This window comes from Mesitornis unicolor, unplaced genomic scaffold (assembly GCF_000695765.1).
Source record: "Mesitornis unicolor isolate BGI_N332 unplaced genomic scaffold, ASM69576v1 scaffold8335, whole genome shotgun sequence".
Taxonomy (NCBI): domain Eukaryota; kingdom Metazoa; phylum Chordata; class Aves; order Mesitornithiformes; family Mesitornithidae; genus Mesitornis; species Mesitornis unicolor.
This window is the reverse complement of record NW_010184804.1, coordinates 50,562-74,272: the sequence shown is the minus strand read 5'-3', so window position 1 is coordinate 74,272 and position 23,711 is coordinate 50,562. Positions and strand designations below refer to the sequence as shown.

The window sequence follows — 23,711 nt, the reverse complement described above, 5'->3', positions numbered from 1 at the left end:
ATCACAATGAGATTACATAGCTGCCTCTGAGGACTGAAAGTTATAAAGCAGTGTTTGGTATGAATCTTCAAAGAGTTAATTACTGCCTTCTGATGTTGGAAGAGAATATTAATAATGTCTAATTCATTAAGTGCCTTTCAAGATTTCACACAGCTGGAGGAGAGCCTCTCTGCAAGCTTGAGCCATGGAGCTTGGCCTGAGGAGGGGAGCCAAGACAGATCTCTAGGGGGCTCAAACCCATATAAATAAATGTACCTTTTATTGGTGGTCAAAATTCTGCAAGGCCTACATCAAGCTACCAAATGTGTTCCCACAGAAAACAAGTGTTCAGCTGAAATATTTTTAAAGTATTTTTTCCCTTTTTCCCATAATTGCTGCTGTTTGTACCAGCTAATGCACCACCTCCAGCCAACTGCTAGACCAACACAGTCTGTGCAAGTGCAAGGCAAAAAAATCAAACTGAAATTTTGGCCCTCCTGAAATCACAGCTAAAATTCTCCTGTGCTTCAGTGAAGCAGATTTCCTCAACAGCTTTTAAGGCACACAGTCACCTACTTCTGTTTCTACCATGAGCAAAATGGGCTGTGCTAAAGAACCGAGTCAGGAGCGGCCAGGGAAGAGGACAATTGTCCATATAGGACCTCTGGTACATTTGGTCCTGGGAGGCGTGCTGGAGAATGAGCCAAGGAGATGCGAGGAGAAATGAGTGCCTTTAAGGCAGTGAAATGCCATCCAAAGAAGCTTAGTTCTTTTCCCTGTGGCTCTCTTAAAGCTGGGGACAAGACTGTGAGTGAGTGATGTTAATTCCTCCAGCACACTGTGAGTCTCTTAGGCTTTTTAACGGGTGAGATCATCAGACTGTCTTAACACACGTGTACTGTTTTCTTTCTATTTCAGATTAGAAAAATTTCTTTTTGAATTGGCTTTCTGGTTGTGCTTTTAATGAATGACATGTTGCCTCTTGACTGAATTGCTTGCCATTTCTGTGTCCCATAGTTTTTAGAAAATCTTTAACTTGAATTCTGCGTTCATGTCTTCTAAAAGTGAAGGTTCATTCAGGATCCTCTTTCTTTTTCATCTTTAAGGCTTTCCAGGTGGTGTGCTATCTCAGCAAGTGTCCTGGTGCAGAAGCAATGTCAGAGGCAGAAAACATTGCTTTGTGTACTGGCCCCTGCTCCTGAAGGTTACACACATTCTTGTGAACCTGAGGACTTTCGCAGGTTTGGAGCTCTGAAAGCCATTCACAATTACAGCAACTGAATTCAGAGCTTTTTGCACTTTGCCAGCTGGTGCTCACGCTCAGTCCTGATCAGCCATGGGCAGGGACTTGCTCACATAGGAAGGGATCAGAGCATCACCCTTGGGTAGGTTGCAAACAGAAAGCTGTGGGGTAACTGTGAAGCAGGACATGCCAAGCACCTCTTCTGCCCAGTAGTCTATCTCCACTGGCAGGCACATCATCCAATTTCACCTTTATTCAGTCTGTTACTGGGATCTTTCTCCTTGTGGAACAGCAATAATTACAAAAACAAGTTTTTCCATAATAATTAATGAAGAGAAACAGGGGAGAAGAAGCTGCTATGACTAGTAACATAGGTCAGCTGGTGGGGCTTCAGTGGGGTCTGATTTTTTTTTCTTCTTTTATATGAACATGTTGTCCCAGAAGATGAAGTCCTATACCTACAGCAACAGTTTAGCATGATTGCAGAGCAAATAAGTTATGCCCTCAAAAATCAGTATGATTTTATTTTGTTCACATCTTAGCAGACTCTACAGCCTCTGTTATGCTTGAAGAAGCTTTCACTTAAGACAATTTTTCTTTTAATTTTTATTTTTTGGCTTCATTGCATTCACAGTTATCTCCATATATGTTAATAGTTGGGTACTTTGCAGTATTTCCTAAAGGACTGTTTCACTGATACAGATCTGGTACCACCTCTGATGGTGTCTAGGCCTGTAATTGAATGTGGATGGGACAGAAGAGCCCACTCCAAACTTCCAGTTGACAGTGGTCCCTGGCTGATCTGTGCCTGGGAGTTTCTTGAGAAACTGCTGATGGGGATGGGCAAAACACACGTGAGGGGTTTATCAGTGAATGGAGCAATTCCTTGTGTATTTGTAGCTGTGTGAGTGCAGCCAGCCCAGCACAGGCCATACTACACCTTCTGCCATCGAGAGACCCAAGTGCTTCCTTCTGCCTGAGGATTACAAATCTGAGGCTCGAGTTTTTTTCTGCAACTCTTCCCTCCCATCTCCTGCTCCCCTGAGCAACTCCTTGTGTCTTTGCTCCTCTTTGGGTGCATGGGGATTTGAGTCTGAGGCAGTCAAAGCAAGGGAGTGAGTCCTTGGAGGACTGTGCGTGACTTTGCTAGGTGGAAGAGCAACATAAAAATTCAAAGAGAAAGCTGCGGCAGCATTAACTTCACCCCTCTGTGCCTCCCTGCCAGGCAGCATGGGACAGCTGTCTGGGCAGAGCGATTGCTGTAAAAGCTGCCAGTGAGTTTGCTTTCTCACTTTTTTTTATTGTAGCTGTGAACCTGACTCTTCTCTGTGTGTGCCCCACTCCTTTCACTCTCCTTTTTGCCACTTCGTCATCACCATTATGGTGATCTCTTCTGAATATCCTTCAGGTCACCCCTTTCTTCTCCTTGACACCTCAAGGGCTTGGGTATCTTAGTGAGTGTTTAAATACCTACCCAAAAAGCAGGGCATTCTCTATCCCTATCCCCTAGGGTCTGTGGGAGGCCTGGGGTCATATGGATTCATGGCACAGCTGTTTTGCCCTTAGACCTCAGGCAGATGCAGAGAGTAGCCAAGGCACTATCATCTTTAATACTGTTTCAGAGCCACATTAATCCCACAGGATACCAGCAGGCCCCTATTCTATTCTGAATATAATCTCTAAATTAAATACCTTTCTCAGGGGTCCTGACCGCGCTTCTGTAGGAGTGAGAGGCAAAGCACCACCAACTATGTTTAAAGTAGGCCTGAGCCCATTTCTGATAATCCTTTGGCATTACAGAGGTAGATTTATTTTTTCCTGGACATGTATCTCCTCTGTCTAAACCTAAATCAAAAGGATGTTTGATCTTGTTTGTCAGGCTATTATTTTACTGTTGGTTTTTATTGAGAAGTGCAAGGCAATTTAGCATACTTTTCATTCAAGGATCTTTGAACAGTATGGTATGGCTACAGAAAAATACCCATGTGTGCTGATGTGCCACTTTCTGCATGTAGGTACTCAGCAGCTATTATAACAGGCACTCTGCTCCTTTACCCCAGCAAGAGGTATAAGCATCTCTTTTTCAGGCCAGCAGTGCAAACCAAGTGATTTATTTTGTGTGTGGAAAGATCATTAAACAAGAAATGTCAGGAATGAGCAGTGTCCGTAGGAAAACAAAAGTGTAAACTGGCTATGTTAGAGTGAAGATTCAGATTAAGGATAATTTGCTATTGTGCTTTTTGTGAATTTTCTTGAATTTTTTCTTGTTTAGAAAGCTGTCATAGTTAAAGAGACTCTCCTTAGTTGACTCAGAAAGCCTTCTGTGGGCTGTCTGCTAATATTGATTCAGGGCAGTGTTGCTTGCACAGGACTTGCGTTATGATAAAAAAATAAATCAAAGGTCCACTATTTTTAATCTTGTAAATATTAAATAATAAATATTTGGCGTTCAACTCCCCTCATGGATTAAAATTGATGTTTCTAATCTCTTCCAGCTGCCAGGGAAGGGGAGGGAATGTACATGGTGTGATGGGAAGCAACATTACCATTTCATTTTTGATTGCCAGTTAAGGAGCTTTTTATCATCAGCCCTCTCTGTGGTTTGATGTTGAGATGAGCATGGGCATGGGCTTAGCTCTGCAGCAGGCTCTCTTTCGGGCAGTTGTTCTCCAAAGCTGATCTCCCTGTAGTTTCATGCGACTCCTCTGGTGCCTAATAGGTCATGGGAGCATTACAAATGCATTTTGCTGAGAGTAGGCAATTTATTCTGTGATGCCCTCAGTGTGCCTGGAAGCTGCCACTGCTGCAGGTGATTCTCTGCTCGTGGGCCACCTCCATGACGCAGGACGGCACCTAACACTGAGGCCACCAGTATCCTAGCAGGTAGGATTTACACAGAAAGTGGGTAAAGAGGTCTGTCATGTTCCCTCACACCCCTCCAAATAATTAGCCTTCTTGTGTGGGCTGCTGAGCCCAATTGCCATGTAGATCTGCAACTTTTCCAACATGATAACCACAAAAAAAAAAAAAAAAGGAAATGTTAGAAAACTGAGATGGTTGATTCCATGTGCTCTGGTTGCTTCTGTTGTCACTTCCTGGAGCTGATCGCCAGGTAACACAACACAGCACGACTTGCAGGTATAAAAATGAGTTTCTACACCAGACTTCTAGCTCCCCAGACCTTAGTTCTGCAAGACCGGGACTGCCAGTTGTAATGAACCCAAAACCATGGCTGGGGAAAGAATACTTCTGTTTGTTGGGAGTTGGGATCATTCAAATGGATTCCCATGGGCTTCCCAAGGAGCTCACCCAAGAGGGAGTTTTCTGGCTCTGCCCCAAATGGGATACATTTTGTCCAATCTAGAAATGATTGGTAATGTTTTCCCAGCTGTTTTTCACTGGAGAGAGTGCTGATTTTGTTCTTGCCACACACCCCCCCCCCACCGCTGCGAACAGGTTTTTGCCTTGGCTTGCACAGAAAGGCTCCTCACCAGTCATGGACTGTAAGCCTGTAAAATGCTAACTGAAACTCCCTGCATAAGGTCTTTCTTTTTTGTGCAAGTACATATCCACCCATCTATTGTTTTGCAGCACACCTTTCACAGATGCAATAATACCCAAACGTGCTGAGTCAGCATGTGATAATCACTGCAGCCGTGCAAATCCTAGATTTACCTGACTTTGAATGCTATTTTTGGGCTGCTTTCTACAGCAAAGAAACAGTGCATGTAGGAGAATATGAAACTGTACACCAAGCGCAAGAGATACTTTGTGGGAAAGTTTGCATGAATCCCACTGGTTTTAGTTAAAAATAAACCCCAACATGTCACTACCAGCTTAACGATGGCTGATTGACTGTGCCCTTTTTAACTGGCAGCCAATTGCTGTGATTAGCAGGCTGCCTCAGTTTTAAGTCCCATGCAAAGGAAGTCTGAAGAAGGAATTTTGAGAGCAGCTAATGTACACATATGCCAAAGGTAGGCATAGCTGTCAGGAGAGACAGGGAGATTCTGGGAAGCACCTGAAATAACGTGAGTACCCTGTTACTGCACTTTTGAACAACTTGCTGAAAGGCAAAAGTCTTCTGTGTGTTTAAGAAGAGATATATATTATTAATTCATGCTTTTTCCTCATATTTTTACTTTTCAGTTTTCACAGCCCTTAGTCTTAATTTGTTTCCCTTCCTAAAGATAACAAAAACTTGATACAGTTTTGAAATGTAAGTTATCGTTTAAAAAAGGAGCATAGTGTAATCAATTATAAAAGTCTCTGATTCTTTTAACTCCATTAATTGAACTGTCAGTGATATTTTGAACTTTGGGACCTCCCCTCAGATTTTTAGGTGAATTTTAAATATTTTTTTATTAGTACTCCACAAGGTGAGTCAGCTGCCAAAAAGATTTTTTTATAATGCTTCCCATATAAATATTTCCATCAGTCACTGTACCTCCAGAGCAGAGCAGTTCTGTTACCACAGGAACAGGATTTGACTTTTTCTGAGAACCTAAACCACTTTCCACTCTTAAAAATGTGAAAATGGAGACCTAAGCAACCAGCAAATGACAGCAGCAAAGTACAGCCATTTCTAAGCAGGGTATTTCTACCGGTCAGCTGAAATGCAGCATTCTTATTAAGATTAGCTTTGCTTTTTCATTTGTGCCTATCACTTGCCCTTCAGTGCACAGGCATCCAGTTTTCCTTCCCTGTGTCCCTGACGTTATCAGAGCATCCTGGCATCTTAGCACTCAATTTCTCTGTCTAACCTCACTATTTTCACCAAATCTGCCTTCCTTGACAGTCTGCCTTTGTAATGAATTTCCATCTCCATCACGCATCTAAGGCAAATCCATTTTTAAATGGAACAGTTGTTGGTAGTTCAGGGCAGCTTAATTATGAATGACGCCCATTCTTCTCCCAGGCTGTATTAGCCCTCCAGCCAAAGAAGGCTACAGCAGAAATGTAAATGAATGAAGTTAATCATGCATGTTTTTCATGTGTTATTAATTGTTCCTGTTTCCATTTATTAAAGGACTTAGCCAGTAACCTCAAGATGTTCTACAAAAGTACATGAATACTAATTTACAAGCTTGTTGCAGCCATGCGTTAATATACCAAACAGATGCCTGACTGATCTGCATGAACCATCAGCCATAACTTTAAGCATTTGTCAGAAAGGTTGAACCAAGGCATTTTTTGCACTGTGGTCCGTCAGTAATGTGTTCCATGAAGAGCTTCCTCCCAGACCAGTTGTGCTCAAATTCAGTCCTGTGTGTCAGATGATAGCTGTTAATAGGATAGATAAGAATTCCACTGGGACAGAGATTCACTCTGCAAAATCCTCAACAGAGAAAAACAGGATGCTTTAGCCAAATTCTCAGAGGTCAAAAGGAAGTGAACGGCAGCATCTGAGATGAAAAGGTAACGAGAGACAGAGGTAGAGACCTGTACTTCTTCTGTCTGGTGCCTCTCTGCATCCTTGCAGCAGTTGTTTATCCTGTACCAGCTGGTGTTTCGTTAATTGTGTGTGCATAGGAAATTGTAGAAAGGAGACAAACAGTGTGTAAACAGGGTGCAGCACAGTCACAAATGAGGAAATAGAGACTCATCAATGTTATTGATTGCAAAGACCTGGTTTTTGTGCAGGTACTGGGTTTTCTTACTAGTCCCAGACAGGGAGAAGGGACAAATCAACTGGAATGACTCCAGTTCTACATGAGGAGGTCATTTCTGATCACTTTTAAAGCCAGATTTGCCAAAGTATACAGTACTGAGGATTACAAACTAATTTGTTTGGGTCTGGAGCAATGAGATAAGCTAAGGCTCCAAAAACAGCAGGCTCAGCTCCTAAGAAGCATCCTATGTCAGTGCCTTAATACACGGATAGGAAAGTAAAGCAGACCTGATAAGCTTTACAGAGATCCACATCTAGAAAAGAGGTGATGGCTGTGATACCAGTATTAGGGAAGAACACTGGGAATCACATTAAAAAAATTGAAGGACCTTTTCCCCTCGAGACTAGACTAAATGCCAGGACACAATAGAATGATACCCAAAACCACGATATAGCCATATAACTGAAATCTTCCTTAGCAGAGCCTTATCTTGTTGGCATGAAAGCCCAGGGAATGATTTAATGCAGTCAGCATGTAAATGGGAAGGAAATGGCTCTTCACCACACCATCTGTTTATCCCATCCCCATAACCCCCCTAGTTAACTTTTTTGTGCTGTCACTTCCTCTTGCCAATACCCTTCCGAAATAAATACAAAGCTCTGCGGACTCACCACTTGCCGAATTCTTCAGTTACATCTTCTGAGGTTAGAAAAAACATCTAATGGTCCCTTTGGGGACAGGCAGAGCACTTCATCCTCCCTGAGTGTCTGTCACACAGGCAACGCGCTAGTTTTGCCCGCAAGAGGCTCTGATACGACTATCATTAGCAACTTCATTTCTGCACAAGTAACCTTCAGGGAACAGCACGCTTCTCTTTGTGGGGAAGTTTCACATGGCTGGTGCAGTATTTCCATGCTGTTGTAGAAAGCTTGCTAGTTGGTGGATAACTCCTCCAGGCTCTTCTGGCTGTGGGTTATTCTTGACTTTCTGCCCCAGCGAGGAATAGCTTTTCACTGGTGCATATTCAGGTTTGGGAAAACAATAGCAATATCATTAAAATCAGGTCTTTGCTCTCTAAAGATTTTTCATGTGATTATGCCTTAAATAGAAGGCCCCTGCTCTCCTGACAATTACAGATGCCTCTGAAAAACTGTAATTTCTTCAGTCTCTTGAGCTAAAGCACCCTCAGTGGCAGCTCTATGCCCACCACTTTTGGCTAAAGGGAGATGCTTAGGTGAAAGTAGCACATCCCCTTCATAGTGTATTTCTTGACTGGATACACTTCAGTGTTTGCATGCTTATGTCTTGGGTCTGTTTTTCTCCTCAAGGGGTTCCTCCCCACTGAAGCCCTGGCTGTGATCATATTAAAGGCAATTACAGTATATTTCAACAGCCAGGACTCCTTACATACACGCTGCCAACTAAGAGCTCTCAACTGGGAAAATCTTAGCCCTCGCTGCTTCACTTGAAGAATCCCAGGGATACTTGTTAAGGTTATTTCACAGAGTGTTTTATAGTTAAGTAGATATTACAAGTTTAAATAACCTTTTTGTATTTTTTTCCTGTTCAATTGAGATGTCCCAATTGTTTAACTAAGTTATTTCGCATCTACTACGCAGTGGGCTGACCCTGTCTTTCAGTCAGTGAAAGATCTGCCAGAGGTGTTCATCTTTTCCAAATCTTGATTTCAATTTAAAGGAATTGCCAGGTCGCGCTGCCAGTGGATTTAGTGCTGGTGTGTCTGAGCAGAGCAGCAGAGATGCGAGTTGCTGAATTGTCCCAGCTCATTCTTCGTTGCAGCATTCCTGTGGCTTCGTTTCCAGGGCATCCCATGGGGAAGGTAGGCACAGGGATACATCCAGCAGTCATTTGAGCTTGGGTTTCATCCAAATGAACTGCAGAAAGGGAGTGAGCATTGGCAGCACTTCCCTGAATTTGATCCAGGTGAGGTTCAGTCTTCTCTGATATGGACTGAGCCTATTGAGGTTGTATTTGTGGATTAAGAAGAAACAAAGTAACTCTGAGGTAATTTTGGCATGGCTGGCTGAAAGCAGAACTGTGGTGCAGTGTGAGCTTTGGGCTTGAGAGCAGCAGAGCCAGATGAGAGCAGCTCTGAACTGAGCCTAATTAATCCCGTCCTTCTGCAGGGTAACGCTGCTGTGCTACAGCGGGGTTCCCTGTGCCCTTCTCTGTGGTGGGGCATGGACGTGCCCTAAGTGCCAGCCCCACCAGCATTCAACAGATCAGGCCTTTGACATGGGTCTAGAAGCAAATGGGAAAGGAGCAAATGACTTCCCAGCCACCAGCCCAAATCTGCTCCACTTGGGAATACAACCATGGTTTTGAATTGGCTTGAATCTGGAGTCAGTGGCTCTCCCCCACCACAGTGGTCTCCACTGTTAGACCTGTTTCAGGCAAGGAATGTATGACAGTGACAGAGCAGCATGTGTTACCTCTCTGTTTTCTGATATGGAAAGATAGAACCAGGTTTAGTGCCTTGGCTCTTTGAGATGCAGAGACTGCCCGTTGTCCCTTTCGTTTGGACGTGTGGTTTGTGTGTTCTGCCCTTTAAAATGATTCCTTCACTTCTGATTCATCCCTTCCAACCAAAACTGATGGTGTTCTACATCACATGGCTCTGAAAGTGTATTGTTTTAATTTAGGCTCCTGTTATAAAAGCTTTTCAATAAATTAACAAAACCTTGAAAATGGTGACGTGAACAAGCAGAGTAGCTGGTAGCACATTCTGTATAAAACCAGTTTCTGAAAGCCAGGTAGAATGTCCTCAATGTCAGAAGCAAGGCTGATAGCAAAGGGTGTTACCATTTGTTAGCCCTGTGGATGTAGCTGGGAAAAAGTCAGCAAGCTTTCAGTTGCAAAATACTTTTTCAGGTCTGAAGAATTCAGATTAAATTTCAGGCACTTTATAGTCTGTTACACTAATATTTAAAGGGAAAAAAAGCAACATAATGATTCCAATTAATTTAAATTTCCGCTTAGAGAGGAGAGAATAGTTCATTTTGGGAACAATTTGCAATTCTTTTGCTGATGTATTACTTTGTAAATGGAGAGTCTCTCTTAGGCATCTATTGAGACCATTTGGTCTTCAGGCAGAAAGCCCTAAGAGGCAAAATCACAGAGAACAAAACATGAATTCTGCAAATCCTCTGGGCCTGTGTTCCGTGTGTCTCTGTGCTAGGGATATGCAGGAATACTGGGTCTGTCACAAGCAGGAGGGGCCAGAAGCCAAACATGAAGATTTTGGCAGTTTCCATTGGAATAAAAGCAAGACTTTCTGAAAAGTTTCACTAAATAAACAGAGAAAGCACAAGAAAGTGCATTATTATATTAATAGTTTTATTTTCCTTTGATAAGTATCTTTATATGGTTAATCCTTTTGCAGTATGGCTTTTGCTACTATGGGGGCTCTGGGCTGGAAACCATGGCTCCATCCCACTCGCTCATCCACTAAGCAGCTCGATGACCCTCGGCAAGTGATGTATGACGTCTCTGTGCCCTGGCAAAAAAGACTTCAACATGAATCTTACTTTCTCCAATACGGGCAGAGAGGAGTGGTAGATTAGTGCTGCATATTATTATTGCTGATTGATTTTCTGTTCTAAGTTCAATGAGGCTGAAGAGCAGCTTGAAAAGTCTTTTGGCACTTTTCGCCATCTCAGAGATCAACTTTTCTGCACTCTGCTCAGATCACCCCACTGTCGTCTGGAGGCTTTGAACTGCCTTTCCCTATTTATGCTCATCAGCGTATCACTCTTAGGAGATACTGTGCTGGGCATAGCAAAGGCTGCTTCCTTTGAGGAGTTTCTCTTTTTTTTAATAATCTGTAATAAAATGCCCAGACTGTAACTCATCTGCACCACTGAAAAGCCTGAATCATGGCTAGTGTTGCTTACTGACATTTCATTAGGCCCGTGCCAATAGCAGATATTGATCCTGTGGCTGATACAAGTTCACAAGGACCAGACCTGCCTAATCTAGTTGGAAACTGTCCTGTTGAAGGGACGCTGTCTCACAGTGAGCATACCACCTGCAGCTGGGCTAGAAGACAATGGGAAGCTCCCTTCAACCCCTGAGCCCTAGGGTTCCTGATGGTGACGTGCTGGCAGGATTGGTGCTGGCAGCATGGTCTAAGTGCATCACATGGTGGTAAGTGTCACCAGCTATTTAAGTGCATGTGGAGTCCTAATAGTCATGGGATGGTTTTGTTGTGGTGAGTGGAGGCTGTCTTTGGTGGGGATCTCCAGGTCCAGTGGAAGATCTTGGGTCTACCAGGCTCGGTTTTTTATCCTTCTGTAGGGCTCCTCTTTCCCAGGAAATCCACCACAGTCCTTATAAAACTCTCAGCTTCCCTTCTTGCAGGAGTTCTGTGCTATACAGAGCAAGAAACATCTGCAAGAAGAAAGGAAAGAAAGTCCAGCAAGAGTATTAGAAATCTGCTCTTCTCTGTGCCAGGCAAAGTAGAAGAAATATCTCCTGTGCCCTTTGTTCCCTTTGATAACTGCTTCAGTAATGAAGGGAAGGGAAAAGGGCAGAGGAAGGGGAAGGGGAAAGAGGGAGGAGAAGGTGAAGGAGAAGAGGAAAGGGAAGGGAAAGATGAAGGAGAAGTGAGTACTTGATACTCTCCATTGAGAGCACACCTGCAGGAAGGAGATATTGGTAGAAAGAGGCAGAGAGCAGGAGGAACCATGTAGTTTGCTCACCCACCAAGTGACCAAGCCATGCTAGACTTATTTACATGAAAGAGTTGTTATGGAGTAAAGAAAGGTGCAAATTTAAACTCCCTAAGTGGATAAACCTAACCAACTAGAGGGAACAAGGGTCCCCATGAGACACTACTCAGTAATAGTTACACTGCAACAGATATCCCAAAATTGCTCTCTGCTCAATTTCTTCATGTTTAACATCTCTGTTTTGTATACAGAAAACAAATTAGGCCCTGATTCAAAAAAGTATTTTAACTCCTGAATCAATTTTACTCTTTGTATTGAGTTCAGTGTAAGATTTAGGGTCCTGAAAAGGAATTAGGAGGCTAAAGCTGGGTTTCATTGCCTCCATAGAAGGACCTGCATCTCTTTGGATCATGGTCACAGTTCCGGCTCTTCTGAATATTGACAAATCAATATTCCTGTCTGCAGTGGACTGACCCTGAACTCAGCCAACCAGCAGTAGACCTTGGTTGAAAAATACCACAAATTCGTAAATAAAGAAGCCTTGCTGATTTATTGTTTAAAATAACTTTGTATGTGGAAGATGCTTTTTGCTGTCTTTGATATTATGGGAGAAATAGGTCTGAATCTGGCTGTTCTGCAATGTGCTAAGGCATCTGCTGTTTGGTTGAAGCAAAAAAAAACCAAAACACTGGGGGAAAAGCAGCAAAAGAAGTGATCAGCTTCAATTCCAGAGTCTTGTTTAAAAACCATGGCAAGGCTCCCCATTTGCAATGCCCTTCTTCAGCAGCCCTTTCCAAGCAGAAATGTGGAGCCCAGCAGGCATCAGATATAACAGCTAAGCCTGCAGCAGGAAAAAAATCCATGCATTGCTCTCCCATGGGGTACAAAGAGAAGGAGGCATCTATAAGTGCTGAATATATGGGCAGAAGGTGCTTAGGTCAGGATGACTAAAAGAACAGAAGAAATGCCCTTGCATTTGGTGTAATGTGTGCAATTGTGCAAACAGAATAAGAGGCTTTGGCATTTCTTTTGGCAATCTGACTCCTTAGCTCAGCATATGCTTGGTTAAACATGTAATCACGCTGTTTTGAAGAATCACTGCCCATCATTCAAGCTGAGCGATTTGACTGATCCTTCCTTGCAAAGTAGGTGCCAATGCTACCCTTAATCAAGTTTTGACTGATGTATCAGGGCATCAGGAGAGGACTTATGTAGCATTGGACATCTGTTGTGTGCTGCCCTAGATGTCTCAGTGCAGCAGAACCTTGGGCCCTTAATCCTGACTTGAAATCCGAAGAACACCTATGTGCATTTTTTAGGGCTGTTTTTTTAATAAACTGTGTCAGTTTTGGCAATAGGCCTAAGCAGTGGCCTCTCTCTGCAGTCAGCCATGGATCTTAGTCTCTTGGTTGTAAATAGTTAGCGATGATAGAGGGATTTCCAATTAACTGCAGAAATGAATACAGTGTTATTATCCTCTCTTACACTGTAGAGAGATGGAGACATGAAGACACAGCATGATTTGCACAAGACCTCCCACTTGGCCAAAAGTCAGGCCAGCAGAATGATCCATTCTCCCGAATCCCGGCCTAATGCTGTATGTGGCTGTGATGCTCCTGGGATGTGACAAATATGACTTGGATCTCTGCCTGCTTCTGTTCTCATTCCTCTTCAATACCGATGTGTTTTAAAGTGAAACAGGGTGGTTTCAGATCCATACCAAGTATCAAGTAGATGGGGCAAGCTCTCACCCGCTCTCTTCTTATTATGTGTGCATGTTCGCAAATGCAGATCAGCCTGATTGACTGCCAGCGTGCAGAGCTGTCTCTCTTCAAGAGTAGCCAGGTGCTGTGCGAATTGACTGCAAACACAAAATGGAACTAGATTAAAATTGGACCTACAGTAACTAATTTCTAAAACACAGAGCAAGCAGGAACGAGGTGATGGAAGATCTGGACTCTAGGAAGTCAGTTACTGGCTGGTTTTGGGTTCTTCTGATGGATCTCTCCCTCCCTATGTGCCCCATTTTTTCTTTAGATGAGCAGCTTGAGGGACACAGATCTTTACTCAGTCATGATGAAAGGATTAACCCCTTTCTTGCATATAAAATGCCTTTAAATTTCCCTTAAAAGGGCTTTTTCAACATCATGGAATTAATTCTCCTTTTCTTCAAGTGATATCGCTTTGTTCCTTGGATTTAAAATCTTCACATCTCTTGCAAGTCAATTCTATAATCGCTTAGAAGGAAACTGCATGAATACAGCTTCTCCAAAGCAAAATTAATATGTGCTTGGTAGCAAGCTTTTGCTTTTGCATGCTACTGTGTCTGTGAAGCCAGGATCAATGGAAATTTGCAGAAAGGCTATTATTTACTGTTTCTTTCAAGCAGTCAGCAGACTAACCTACAGAAATCTTCTTTTCCTCTAAAATCCAGCATGAAAGACTGTTTAGTGAAACATTCCTATCCCGGAGATTACCTAATTGCTCAGCAGTCAGTCATTTTTGCTGCACAGCCAAGGACAGCCATTCCTTTCCCACGCACAGATAGAGCAATGGTTTAACACAAAACAGTTCCTGGGACAGGAGGATTAAGGAGAATTTACTGGAGAGCAATTAAAAGAGTTGTTAGAGCAATTTGTTTTTGAGGCTGAATTTCACATCAAAGTAAAGCTATCTGAGGAATGTACAGAGCAGAAGAACAATAAAGCCATCATTTCAGACCATCTATTCTGCATCCTCAAAGTGCAGATTAATAAAATGAGCTAAGATGACATGGAGATTTACATGAGTAAATTAGGTGAAGCAGCCTAAATGCAGTTTGCATTTGGAAAGAGGTGCCCTGGCTTCAGTCTCTGTTGGCTCTGGCTTTCTATGGCATCAGCTCCCCCCGGTTTCTGCGGGTTTCTTGTCGCTCTCATATTTGGCAGAGGGTTTCTGCCCATGCTTCTTGGCTGCAGAGACTCCAGCCAGCAAAGGACACCGTGGTCGGAGGCAGCTCTCATGCATGAGCCATCCCAAAAAGCTGTTAATGGAAACTGGGTCAGAGCCAGTGCTCCTTGCTGGCCCTTTGCTGGTGTTTGCTGGTCTTGCGGACTTGGTCTTCCCATTGTAGCTGTCTGCTCCTATCTCATTACCATGGCCTGACCTAGAAGGAGACCAAATTCTCCCTTAGGGTCAAGAGCTGGAGTTGCATCTTATGGGCAGTGCTGCTGTTTTGGAAGGGCAGTAAACCTGCAATGAAACAGGTTTTCAAGGCAGGGAATCAGTCCAGACACAGTCCAGCCACTGTCATGTAAGAAGCAGCAGCTTCTTATATCCATCCCAAAGGAAGGTTTACATCAGCATCGCCCATTCAGGTTTCACTGGCTCACCGTGAGGCTCCCAGGCTGGTCTTTCAGATGAAGGACAAATGGCCCATGGCTCTTCTATCACACTGAACTGCAGCTTTGCTAGCCCAGGCCCCAGGGCTACAGTTTCTGCCTAATTACAAGTACAAGGCCTTGTGTGAGGTAATTTCTGATTCATTCATTTGTGTCCATTCTTTCAATAGTTTAACATTTAAAATTTAAACACATTTCAATTCATGTAAATTAAAAAGATTTGTTAACATACTAAAAGTTCATTTAAAAATATTTAATAACTGAAAAAATAAGATTTACAACATTTTGACATACTGATATTAACAATGAATCATGTTCTCTGTGACCTGCCCAGGTTTAAAAACCACTTCAGTTCTGGAGCAAGCCTGTTTACCAAAGATTACATGTGAGCAATCGTGCTTCACTGGCCTAGTTTTTATAATATCAAAAAAGAGGGTCCCCAGATATGCCCTGTTTAGACAACTGAGGAGGATTAGTCCTCAAGGACTGAGGCATGAAGCATCCTAGACTCACCTGAGCACATCTAAGTGATGGCTTGGGAAAGGTTTGCTGACAATGACAGTGCCAGCGGTGGGAGAGGTCTGAGCAGGACCTGTCCTGCAACATCTGGGAGTGGGGAGAGATTTGCAGTGCAAAAGGGTGGTTGTACAAGAACAGCCACCGCCGTTCCAGTTTCCCAGGAGCTGCAGGGAGATGGGCTCAGTTCCCCATTAACCACTGGAAGGTTTTACTGGGGAGCACGGTAAGAAGAGGGGGGCTTTGCCTTCCCTCTGAGTGGTTCATCTGAGTGGTCTGTGCAGGCAAAATGTGTTTTTTTCACAAGCTCTCCCTTGGACCTGCCAGTCTGGCATGGTCTGCTGTGCAGTTGTCGCTCATCCTCCCTCGGCAGCTTTTAAAATAATGGTGTTTATCTGGCAGGACTGGCCTGTCTCTGAGGCTGGGTGGGGAACGCATCCCAGCCAGGAACTGGCAATACCTCATCATGCTGTGGGAAATAAAAATAGCATCAGATGAAGGATATAATACACACACAGACACAGAAAAGCTTTATGGGGGGGCTTTCTACACGAGCTGCACCAGACCCTGTCGTTTGCTGTGCTAGAGGGCAGGGGTTTAGATCCTTCTTACCCACCATCACCTGGAGGATGTCTGCATCCCATCGACATGCAGAAAGCTCCCTGTATAGAGACAGGAGACAAACAGGCATTGCAGGGTACAGCTTGTCTGACCTGTTTTAACATCTAGCTGCAGGTGAAATGACTCACACCCTCCAAGTGCCTGGATTGTGCAGGGCTCCTGCAGGATGGGTTCAGATGCAGTCACCAGCTTTGTAGATGAACCCAGTTCTGAGCATCTGTGCTCTGGAAATTGGGTCTATTTTGTAGTTTGTTCTTAGAAGCAGGAAAATAGCATGCTTCTCTGAGCACTGCATGGGTTGGGGTATCCTGTGTCTAAATCTGGGATCTGACACAAATTCGCCTCCCTCATTAGCATGAGAAATGCATTCAGAAATATGAAAATTACTAGTATTTTTTTAAAACATCTTTACAAAAGTTTGGTTTATGTTCTGCAGCCTAGACATGAATTAGACTTTCCATAGTATTATCAGTTGTATCTGTTGGGGTTTTTTTAGCATTGTTTCCGAAGAAAACGAGGTATATGTGATTGCAGTATTTGTCTGATATTTGTTATCATCAAAAACTTTAAAATACATTGGCCAGCTTCAGCTAAGCTTATGTGAACGACTGGCCATGAATTATTTCAGTCCAAAAGCCAATGGAAGACAGCTCTCCCTTTTCCAAAAAAGGACCTATATAAAAGAGTGCCAAGACCAGCACGCCTTGTGAGGAAACTGACCATTTTTATGGGAATTTGACACTTCTGTAGGACACAGGCCAGATAAAACCCCTCTGGTGGGATCTGAAAGCTAGTGAATGAGCTGCTCTGCAGGTCTTAGCCAGCTGTAAGCAAGCCGGGAGCCATCATCTCTCAATTGTGGTCCAAGGGAGGGTGCATTTCCCTAAAACACTGCCTTCATCGCTGCAGCTGGCTTGGAGAGCTCCCCCTCTGTCCACTGACCCCACTCGCTCTGTCTGTGGTGTTTCAAAGTACAGCTGTGAGTCTGTGCTGTCAGATGGGTCACTGGCATTGTCCAGGTTAAAAAGAGCCCTATTTATTTCTTCAGATTTATTAACCTGGATCATTTCACTGATCTCTTTTTCAGTGCTGCTGGGGAGGGGAACAGTGAGTATTAAATAGGAACAAAAATACAGGGATCTAGACAAATACATTGGATTGTGATTAACCAGATGTGAGAGAGATGGTGCTTCTACAAAACATTAATACAGAGAAGATAGTTACCACCACCCACATCAACTGAGCCTGTGCATTAGTGACCGCAATTGTTGGTAACTGACTGCAGCCCAAATCCAGCCTCGTGGCAGGGCTCTTCCATATGCTCATCATGGATGTATGTAGTTGTGGGGACTGAGATGTTGTATTTATTTTTCTGTCCCAGTTTCTGGCACTGCAGAAACACAGAATGAGCTGAGTCAAGCCAGTTCTCCCAGGACAGGGACTCCAGCATCCCTTGCCCATCAGCCACATTTGTAGGATGCTTCAGGTTGAGCACCCTGAGTTTATTAGTCATTGTGAAAATCTTTATGTTGATGGCCCTGTCAGGACCTTCCTTGGAGTCACTTATTATGGGGTCTTTGTGAATGAAGCAAGGTCACAGAGGGATGATTTTCACAGTACTGGTACATAAAAAAGACAGCAGATGAGAGATGCATTTCAAACCATCTGAAAAGGCCACAGCTTTACTGATTAATTCAGCAGTAGATGGGAGAACTTTTGTCTCAGGCTTGAGCTGGCTCCTCAACCTCTTGTTGCTGTTGCCCTTGTCTGCACGTGGCTTTGAGTTCAGTTACACAAGCTGGCACCTCAGAGGAGCTGCTCCAGCAGTAAGGTACCATCACCAGTACCTTTGGTGAGGTCCCTTTTTTGGCAGTGGTGATGGGCTGAGGGAAAGTGGAGGAGCGGTTAAGAAAGGAGGTTGAGGTTAAGATCACATGGAGAACCTCAAGTTGCTGTTGTCTCCTCTGTGCCTGCCTTGTAGGTAACGCAGATACTTCAGTTCCCAGGGCTGGCCATCGCTTAACTTCTACTTAACCTTTGCCAGCTCAGTAATTAAAGTCACCTCCGTTCCCCCTCCTTCCCAGAATAAATACATTAAAAGCAGGAAAAACAGGAACCTGGTCTCACGTGACAGGATTTGTGTCACACAGGGCAGTCTTTCACAGTCCCATCCGTAAAGGAAGTGAAGTCCTGCACTGAATCTCTGTCACATTAATGAATTTAGCACTTGCCATGAGACAAGGGTATGGCTCTTTACTGCTTGAGATATGCTATACACACAGTTAATTCAGTTTCTTCTCATTAACTCCTTTGAGCTTTGTGTCTATTCCTGGGACATATGTTTGGACAGGCCTATGTATAACCTCTCTGAAAAGGGTCAGAGACAATTGAGAGAGCTCATCCAATTTAAAATTTCAAAGTAAGCTTCTCCCAATTTGCTGAGGAATGTCAGAGTGCATTAGATGTTTTTCTGTTCTTATTTATAGAGAAAAGTAGCCAGTAATAGTTTTTAGACATTAATAGAATTAAGTCTTCATGTAAACACATTTAATCCTATTCTGGTTTAGGTTAAGCCACTGTGGAAGTGGATTAAATCCAAACACACGAAAAAATTCCTAATATGGAAGAATTTGGTAATGAAAAACAACTATTACTGCTAGAATTCACATATGTTTTTTCCCTAGTTCTTTGTCTGTATAAAAGGATCTTTCTTTTCTTTTACTCTTTTTATTCTAACAATATCGAGTAGCCCCGATCAAGGCTGCGCTAGGCATAGTGCTCCCTTGGTTGAGGATGGACATCCTGAAGAGGGGACAGTCTCCATGGGGTGACCTGGGGGTGAAATGGCTTCTTTATGGTGACAGTAGTTTAGCAGGTAAACCAGGACCAAGATCCTGGTCTCCAAAGTGACATAATCTCACAGTGTCAGCTGGGATATGAGGGTCTGCAATGGTTATGCATTTCAGAGTGAAAAAGAAAATAGCAAACACCTGTGACCACATCCAGGTTTCATGAGAAAGCCGAGGGGAGGGTAGGTGCAGGGTTGTGCACACTTTTGCTCCCTTGGAAGTACAGCTCCACCGAGGTACATCAGTCCTGAACTCTTGTCTCTCAGCTGACCCCTGGATTTCTGTGTCCCCGGGCATTTTCTGCACTAATTTGGAGTGCAGCAGGCTTGCTTCTTCAAAGAGGCTGCCCATAGTTGTCCCAGGGGGCAGCACTTTCTGTCCCAACTAGAGAAAGAGGTAAGGATTTATTGAAGAGCTCTGCTAGGTTACTGCTTGCATCCTACAAGAGGGTGAAGGAAAATTTCCTTCTGGGGAGGTGACAGCAGTGCTTTGGGAGTATGTCTTCTTCACTGCATAAGTGTAAATCAGGGAGAAAGCCCACAGCTGTGAGTGGTTACTGGGTCCGTGGTCTCACTTGACTGGAGCAGATTTGTACTGTGAATCTGATGTAATTCATCACCTTGGCCACCCATCCCCACAGCAGAGACACATTCAGCTTCCCCCAAAGATTTGGCCCTTTGCTGAGGCACGGCAGCCCTCGGGCTCAGACCCCTGTGCCTCATCCAAGTGATATCTGGCCAAGTGATTCTGGGGCAAAGCCTCCAGCAGAAAAAAACCTAATTTCCTGGCTTTCAGAAGTGCCCACTTCAGGAGTGTGAGGTACAGGCAGTGTCAAATTAGCGAAGTCTTGACTCTTCTACTGCAGAAGGCAGCAGCAGCAGTCACAGTTAATTATATTATGTGCAGGGAGATAACCTCTGGCTGGAGAATTTTTGAAATCAGAGGAAAAAAGGGAGAAATGAAAGAACAAGAGTAGGCTGGGAAAAAAGAATGGGGAGATAAGGGTAGTTTTCAGTGAAGGGCAAGTGTTTGTAGAGGAATCAGAAGCTGGTGCTGTGGTCTTTGTTGTTCTGGTCTTTATAATAAACAGCTGGCAGGACAGAAGTCACCAAAGTTACGTCCTGCCTCTCTGGGCTGCACAGGGCAGGGGAGCGCTGCCAGCCCCTGACAGGCTGCAGGCAGCTGCCTGCCCCGCACCATCCCCGGCTGCCTCCCACCACCTCTTGCCTTGCAGGAGCTGAGTGCTCGCGCTGTGAAACAGGGTCATGCAGGGCAACAGTGCGTGGAGGATGTTTTCCCCACCCTAGATGTTCTGGGGGACCCAGCCGCTCTGACTTGGCAGAGCACAGGGCAGAGCGGCACAGCCAGAAGAGAAGACCAGGAGAGGAACCAGACATCTTTTTTCAGACACGTCTTGGGGACACATCCTTGCAGCTGGATGCTTTCAGCATTGCATCCTCTGCCAGAGGTGCCACTCTGTCCTTCAGGGAAAGAAAGGCACAAACAATACAACAGAATTCACCTTCCAAATCTTCACTTAGAGAGAGTGGCTTCAATTAAATGTAATTACTTAATTTTAAATCAAGGGCAACTTCTCTTGCAGTTATCTGCTGTTCCCAGTGGCTTGTCTGACAGAGTTGCTTCATGAGGGTAGGTGCTAATGGAGGGGAGCTTCCAAACAAGTGTTTGTGTTGCTGCATCTAGGTCAGAGGAGTCAGATGAAAGTATTTTCCATGTTTCTCTCTTGGTTTTTGCTTGTTTGTTTTGTTCTGTTTTTTAACTGGGCTTCTAATAAACATGCTAACTTTCCAATTTATTATAAGCAGCTGCATCTATCAGCAGCACACAAGGATGTATTTGCTGCACTTGAAAGCTCTCTAATGAAGCTTTGAAGTCCAGCTTATCCCAGAATCATGCAGGGAAGGAGCTGTAGCCATCGTGGCACTCCTCTGCCAACTTCTGAAGATGTGGGACTTAAAGGCAACTATTTCCTTGCAAATATGGACAGGCGTGAGAAGCCTTTTTGTAAAAAAATAAATAGATACTGAAATATGGATACTCAAATGGATAATTCAAAGCCTGTATCTGACTGTCACAGATTTTGTTTGTGTGTTGCAGGGGCTTTCTTTTACTTTTCTTACCAACACTGTCCCTGCACAATCCCTATTTGTATTTAATCGCATGCTGCTTTTCACTTTAGTATCATCTCCAAAGAAACAGAGTTTTGCTATCCACCCTCAGTCCCACATTCAAGAAAACTGGATGAACCTAAGGAAAAAAAATATTTCGGATGTGTAACATGCCTAAAATCAGGAGAATGGTTGTTACTCTGTGGATCCTTCCACAGCTTGAGGCTCATATTCCTTTTTATGTAGAAGTCAGATTGATGCTGCAGGGTGAAATAAATGCGGCATTAAATGGCATGGCATCACAGAACGGTGGATATTGCTGGGTTTTATAGTCACACAGCCCTGTTACAGTGCTTCTCCCATGGTACTCTCAGTACACCCACACTTACTAGACATATAAACTCTCCAGGAAACGCTTGTGTTACTGTGTGAAGGCACACAACAGGGCACATGGAGAACCTAATTGCACCCTCCAGCCACTGTTACAAAATTACCAGTAAACAGAGTAAAACGTATTGAGCACATTTGGATTTTCCAGTCTCTGGAAGGAGGTTTATGTTGAGTTAAACTTGCAGCTGTGTTGTCTCCACTGAATTGCTGTTTCATTTTGATCTGTACTAAAGACAGTGACAGAGCACGTATGAGTGTGAGTATTGGGTAGGTAGGTATCACGGTATTTGGGGTCTTGCTCACTTTCTTCTCTTGATTAACTTCCTTTTCTTCTCTTGGTGTCAGGATCCTTTTAGTTCTTCAAGGCTCTACCTTCTGCATCAAAAATAAAGGTGAAATACACTTTTAATCGTGAGTGTGTGGATCCTATGATGATTCTATGATTCTATATAGATGTATCTATGCAGTGGCATTTATCTGAGGTTACTCTGTCTTGATCAGATCCATTTGAATTCACTACAGGAAATTAAGATAGAAAGGAAGGAGGAATGCCTGCTCTCTCAGTACTTCTTGCCCATCTTCCAGTAACGTTTGCCATATGTGATGTCCCATGGAAACTGACTCTTGTTTTGGGTTTGCCTCCCATAGATCATCTTCCGGAAGATTAGCGATGTCAAGAAGGAAGAAGAGGAGCGCCTGCGCCAGAAGAATGAGGTGACGCTGAGCATCCCTGTGGACCACCCTGTGCGGAAACTCTTCCAGAAATTCAAACAGCAAAAGGAGATGCGGAACCAAGGCTCAAGCCACATTGACCCGGAGAGGAACCAGCTTCAGGTGGAAAGCCGGAGTGTGCAGAATGGGGCCTCCATCACGGGCACCAGTGTGGTCACTGTGTCTCAGATCACCCCCATCCAGACCTCCCTGGCTTACATGAAGACCAGCGAGGCTGTGAAGCAGAACAACAGGGATGCGATGGAGCTCAAGCCAAATGGAAACGGAGACCAAAAATGTCTGAAAGTAAACAGTCCTATGAGAATGAAAAATGGGAATGGTAAAGGGTGGCTTCGACTGAAGAACACAATGGGGACCCACGAGGAGAAGAAGGAGGACTGGAACAACGTCACAAAGGCCGAGTCCATGGGGTTGCTGTCCGATGACCCCAAGTGCAATGACTCGGAGAATGGTGTAAATAAAAACCCACTAAGGAAAACAGACTCTTGTGACAGTGGAATAACAAAAAGTGACCTTCGCTTGGACAAAGCTGGTGAGACTCGCAGCCCCCTGGAGCACAGCCCCATTCAGGCTGATGCTAAGCACCCTTTCTACCCTATTCCTGAGCAGGCCTTACAAACCACGCTGCAGGAAGTCAAGCACGAACTCAAAGAAGATATCCAGCTGCTAAGCAGCAGGATGACTGCCCTTGAGAAACAGGTGGCAGAAATTTTAAAAATATTGTCCGAAAAGAACGTACCCCAGATCTCTTCCCCCACGTCTCATTTATCACCCCAGCGGCCCGCCCAGATACCCTGTCAGGATATTTTTAGTGTATCAAGGCCTGCATCACCTGAATCAGAAAAAGATGAAATCCACTTTTAGCATATACCTATGTGTATATATGTATACAGTATATATGCAGAGGTGTATATATACCTGTATACATATATATGCGTGTATACAGTAAATATATATACGTATATATTTTCACTTGCATCCAATATGACTTGAACACACCAAGAATTTTGATATGTAAATATTGCATGTCCAGCTGGATTCTGGCCTGCCAAAGAAAACAATTATTAACATAGATATTGCTTGTATAATATGCAGTTGACTGCATGCACACTTTACATTTATTTATAATCTCTATTATGTAATAAAAGAATGACTTTTGTTTAACAAAGGCAATGTACTATTTAAAGAATCAGGGTCTAACCTGCCAATATTGCTATGACAGTTTTGATCTCAGGCTGGGTGAATTGGCTTTTATTTCTTCACTGTCTTTTCTGCTGAGTTAAACAGTAGATTAACATGACATGGAGGACATGTTCAGACTCCAATTAATATTGTTTCCCGGTATCATTCCATTACAATATACTGTATATTTGGTGATGATTTCCCCTACTCCTCCTCAAGGGAGGGCTCAGCTCAGTGGCCAGGGAAGGGCACCATGTCTGGTGCCGGGGTGGATCACTGGAATTTATTTGTGTGGGTATTGTGCATGCACAGTGTTTTGTTTCAAGTATCCTCCTGCTCTTTTAACATCGTAACTAAGAAACAATAATGGTGATTTATCTAACAAAA

At 43.7% G+C, this 23,711-nt stretch overlaps 1 protein-coding gene across 1 annotated transcript in view; it reads left to right on the top strand.

Annotated features, from left to right (window-relative positions):
* The window catches only part of KCNH5 (potassium voltage-gated channel, subfamily H (eag-related), member 5), a 152,529-nt gene extending 129,523 nt beyond the window's left edge, over positions 1-23,006 (top strand). Inside the window, exon 11 of the mRNA XM_010184599.1 lies at positions 22,059-23,006. Coding sequence (XP_010182901.1) covers positions 22,059-23,006 — 948 coding nt within the window. The remainder of the gene's footprint in view (positions 1-22,058) is intronic.
* The last annotated feature ends 705 nt before the right edge of the window (positions 23,007-23,711 follow it).